Source organism: Chelonoidis abingdonii, chromosome 4, assembly GCF_003597395.2.
Source record: "Chelonoidis abingdonii isolate Lonesome George chromosome 4, CheloAbing_2.0, whole genome shotgun sequence".
NCBI classification, from domain to species: domain Eukaryota; kingdom Metazoa; phylum Chordata; order Testudines; family Testudinidae; genus Chelonoidis; species Chelonoidis abingdonii.
In genome coordinates, this window is record NC_133772.1 from 6729141 (window position 1) to 6733777 (window position 4637).

General features: G+C 59.2%; 1 protein-coding gene across 1 annotated transcript in view; it reads right to left on the reverse strand.

Moving 5' to 3' along the window:
• UNC93B1 (unc-93B1 regulator of TLR signaling) overlaps positions 1-94 on the reverse strand; it is an 11786-nt gene extending 11692 nt beyond the window's left edge. Inside the window, exon 1 of the mRNA XM_032775842.2 lies at positions 56-94. Within this exon, the coding sequence (XP_032631733.1) occupies positions 56-65 (10 nt within the window). The 5' untranslated portion in view covers positions 66-94. The remainder of the gene's footprint in view (positions 1-55) is intronic.
• Positions 95-4637: the final 4543 nt, after the last annotated feature.

Below are 4637 nucleotides of genomic sequence, written 5' to 3' on the forward strand. Positions count from 1 at the left end.
TGGGGGGAGGGAAGGGGGTGCGGAGGGGGAGCAAGCCCGGGAGCCGCCCCGGTACCTGACTCCATGGTGCTGGTGAATCTCGCAAGCTCCGGCCAGGGCTAGGGGGCGGAGGGAGCGGCCAGCACTTCCCCTTTCGGCCGGGGGGGCGGGAATGTCTTAAAGTGGCACACCCGCCCGCCCGGCCTCCGCGCTGTTGCCTCGATCAAGGCTGCCCCTTGGGATGGAGATAGAGGGGTACGATCCGTTCCCCCTCCTGCGTCCCCGTGACCCCCCGGGATCTGATTGTTGAGGGACGCCCAGTTACAGCCCCTGCCCTGGAATATTGTGATGATACAAGGGCACTTGCTTCTGGTGTGGGGACTCAGCTCCAGCGCTGCCTCTCCACCACCTTAGCTCTGGCCGCATCTCCTTAACTCTGCCCCCTGCAGGGGCAACAGTGGGGACTTGCCCAGCAAATACCCCATGGCCCTCCGAGGTGAGCACCCAGCAGGGCAGAGTTAAGGGGGCATCATTGTCCCATGCGGGAAGTGGCACCCACACTAGGTGCTGCCGGTTCCCAAGGGTGTTGTGGTCAATTTGGGGTCAGTGCTGGGAGCAAATTGGCTCTGATCCACTGGCAGCAAGATGAGGCTGACCCTCCCCCTGCCTTGGGGGTGAATAGGAAGGATCCTCCCCGCACACACACACATACTTGCTGGAGGGCCCGTATAAGGGGAGGAGACCAGCCCCAGTCACTAGCTGCAGCAAGGAGCAAAGACGGGCTTAGATCTTGGCCTGGTGGTGCACCGGGACAGGAGGGGATCACGGGAACTGCCCCCACACCTACCCAGGGTCACATGGTAGGGAGAGTCCTGGCCATTGCCAGGCTGGAGGCCCTGATCTCCAGGTCTCTAGGCACTGGGGAAATCTCAGAGGGAAAGAGCTGGAGCAGCCTGCATTTGGGGATGGGGATGGGGCAGCCTGGCCTCCTGCTCCCTTTTCTCATAAGTACAGCACAGCAAGTGCCAATCTTATCACCAGCTCTCAATATCTGGAGCTTTTCTTCATGACCCAGCTCCTGGGGTTCCCAAAGGATCTCAACACAGCGCCCCCTAGTGCTGACCTGGGGCATTGGGCCAGCACTGACTGCCAGGGAAGAGCGCCCCCTACTGAGCCTGCTGTGGCACAGCACCCCCTAGCGCTGACCTAGGGCATTGGGCCAGCACTGACTGTGAGGGGAGAGCGCCCCCTACTGAGCCCCCTGTGGCAAAGCGCCTCCTAGCGCTGACCTGGAGCATTGGGCCAGCACTGACTGTGAGGGGAGAGCGCCCCCTACTGAGCCCCCTGTGGCACAGCGCCTCCTAGCGCTGACCTGGGGCATTGGGCCAGCACTGACTGCGAAGGGAGAGCGGCCCCTACTGAGCCCCCTGTGGCACAGCGCCTCCTAGCGCTGACCTGGGGCATTGGGCCAGCACTGACTGCGAAGGGAGAGCGCCCCCTACTGAGCCCCCTGTGGCACAGCGCCTCCTAGCGCTGACCTGGGGCATTGGGCCAGCACTGACTGCCAGGGGAGAGCACCCCCTGTATACTTGCATCCCTGTGGGCTGCAGTGCTGATGTTCAGCCTGGCACTGGTCTCCAGCCAGCACCCACCAGAGGGACCCTTACTATGTCCTGAAGAGAATGACCAGGCCAGGTGGCACAAGTGCAAGTCCACAGGAGAGCACACCACGTGAGGTCTCTGCAGTGAGCTCTGCCAGCCCAGCAGGCCCTGGGGCAAAGGGCTCAGAAATCCACAGCTGACAGAGTGCCCCAGGTCCCGCACAGCTCCCCCAAACCCAGTCGCCTGGTGAGTGGTGGGCAGATCGCCATCACCGGGAAAGGTGCCTGTCAGGACAGGTGTCTGATACAGGTTTTCATCTGCCCTAGTGCGGCCATCTCTGCCCGTGGGCCCATGCAGCACCCCAGCCGTGGGTCGCTAGTCCCAGCACTGCCTCACTCATGTGCTGAATCTCCCCTTACTGGCTGGTCAGTGTCTTTCCCCCCAATCCCCCACTCCCTCTGCCTATCCAGATATCCCATACCCTGCCTCCTCTGCATCTGCCCTCCCCTAGCCCAGCCCCAGGAGCAGTCTGCAGGGGCAGAGTTAAGGAGATGCAGCAGAGTTAAGGTGATGGAGGGGCAGTGCCGGAGCTGAGTCCCTGCACCAGTAGCAAGTGCCCTTGTGTCATCACAATATTCCAGGGCAGGGGCTGTAACTGGGGTGGGACTTGAACCTAAAACTAGGAGCAGGGCCTTGGCACCTCCCCAGACAAAGCTCAGCTGCTCCAATCAGCCATGGGCTGCCCTTGTTGGCCACTTGAAGGGCCTGTGCTGCTCCACAGCATGCTAGGATGGGAGCAGCTCCAGGGGATTGTGGGAAATTCCTGCCATGCTGTCCCGAGCAGCAGCAGGCGTATTCAGTGGGGCTTGGCTGCTCTGTGCCCTGGAGGGGTTTGACCCAGGGGTGTCGCATGCAGTGAACATCAGCCCCTGCTCAGGAAGTGAGCTTGCAGTGCAAAGGCCAGCCACTCGCAGCAGGCGGGAGCAGCTCACCCAGCTGACACCATGCAGCTTCGGGCAGGTTTCACTTGCCCCAACTTCCCTTTCTGCAGCGAGTCGCATGCTTACCCAATTCCCTTTCCGGGGCTGCGTCTGGTGGAACAGCCACCAGCTTTCGTTCTCAGTTCCCCATCCAGGGCAGGCTCGTCTGTCTGGTGCCAGAAAGAGGCAAGGGCTGTGCACTGAAGGGATGTTGAACAGATTCACAGATGTTCAGGCCTGGAGAGACCTTTAGATCAGCTAGGCTGAACTTCTGCATCACACAGGCCAGAGAACCCACCCAGTGGTCCATGCCTCCAGCCCACAAGGCCTGGCTGAACCTGCTTGTTATACCAGCAGCCCCGTTCCCATCCTTCCTTTGCACTGAATGGAGGTGGGGGAGACTGGGCAATTGGTCCTGTGACCTTCTGATTACAAACTATCATGGAGCAATTGTGCAAGAGACAGTGGGAAGATTGCCCAGGCAGCTGGCCTGTGGCCATCTCCTAGCACCCAAGTGCCGTCCTTGGCCACCTCTGCCACATCCTGGTCCTGTGGAATTTCCTAAAAGAAAAATTCAGGTGAGAAATTCCACCAAGTACCACTGCACCAACCCCCACGCAGCTCCACAGACAACTCCCCTGCCCCCCTACCACATGGCCCCGCAGCCAGCCAGGGGTGAGCCCAGACCCTTCAGCCCTGGGACACGGACCCCTGGCACCTGCACTCAAGGAGGAGCTGCACTAGCTGACTGCAGTAGTTGGTTATCATCCTCTCTGACCCAGACACTAGCAGGGAGCCATGTAACATGCTGGAAGATTCATCTATTCCAAGGCCAGAAAGAATCACTGTGATCATCTAGTCTGACCTCCTCCAACACAGGCCAGACACCGTCCCCAAAACAATCCCTAGAGCAGAGCTTTGAGAAAAACAGCCAATCTTGATTTAAACATTGCCAGGGACGGAGAATCCACTGCAACCCTTGGTAAATTGTTCCAATGGTTAATCTCCCTCCCTGTTAAACATTTACACCTTATTTCCCAGCTGAATTTGTCTAGTTTCAGCTTCCAGCCACTGGATCGTGTTAGGCCTTTCTCTGCTAGACTGATAAGACCATCATTACATATTCGTTCCCCACCTTGGTACTTACAGACTGTGAGCAACTCACCCCTTAACCTGCTCTTTGTTAAGCTAAATATATTGAGCTCCTGGAGTCTATCATGCCAAGGCAGGTTTTCCAATCCCTTCATCATTCTCTGACCCCTCTCCAATGTATCAGCACCTTCTGGAAGTGTGGGCTCCAGATCTGGGCTCCAGACTCCAGCAGCGGGCGCGCCAGGGCCAACTACAGAGCGTGGGTTACCCCTGCATTTCTGTCTCCACAGCTGAGCACGTACGCCACACTGCCCTAATTGGGTCTCCAGCAGCCATCCAACCAGTAGCGTGGCTGGCAGGTGAAGCTGCTGGCTGGGTCCTGTGCCAGATCAGCAAAGCCCTTCCCTGCGGGTTCAGCAGTGAGGAGGTAAGGGGCCCTGCACTGCAGCACGGAGACTGGCCTGGCGTGAGAGCTGCTGGTGGAGTCACTGCTCCCCCCCGGCAGGAGGGGTGGGGTGGGAGCTCACTGCCAGAGATCGTGCGGAGGAGGATGCGGGCAGACGCCGAGATGGGGGAACCCCGCTGGAAAGGCAGGGAGAGCCTTCGCAGTGGGGGCCTCAGCGGGGCTGGATAGGTTGGCTGAGGCAGCACAGCTGGGTTGGGCACAGAGCCCCGGGAATGAGTGGCAGGGGGATGGGTTGCCCAAAGGCCCCTTGGTAACTCGATCGCCCGCCTTTGTTCCTGCTGCCAGGGAGGCACCTGGCGATTCCCACAGTTTCCTGCCAAACAGCTGTCCAGGTGGGTGTGACGAACTAGGAATGTGCTTAATGTTTTCTCTGAATACTATGCTGGTGCCTCAGTGTCTCCTATACAGTTCTTAATATCTAGGTGGAGGAATAAAAGTGTGCGATTTCTACAGAGCAAAGGGCCAGTGCACCTGAATGCCTGACACTCTGTCTCCTAGCAACTGATGGCTTGTTCCCC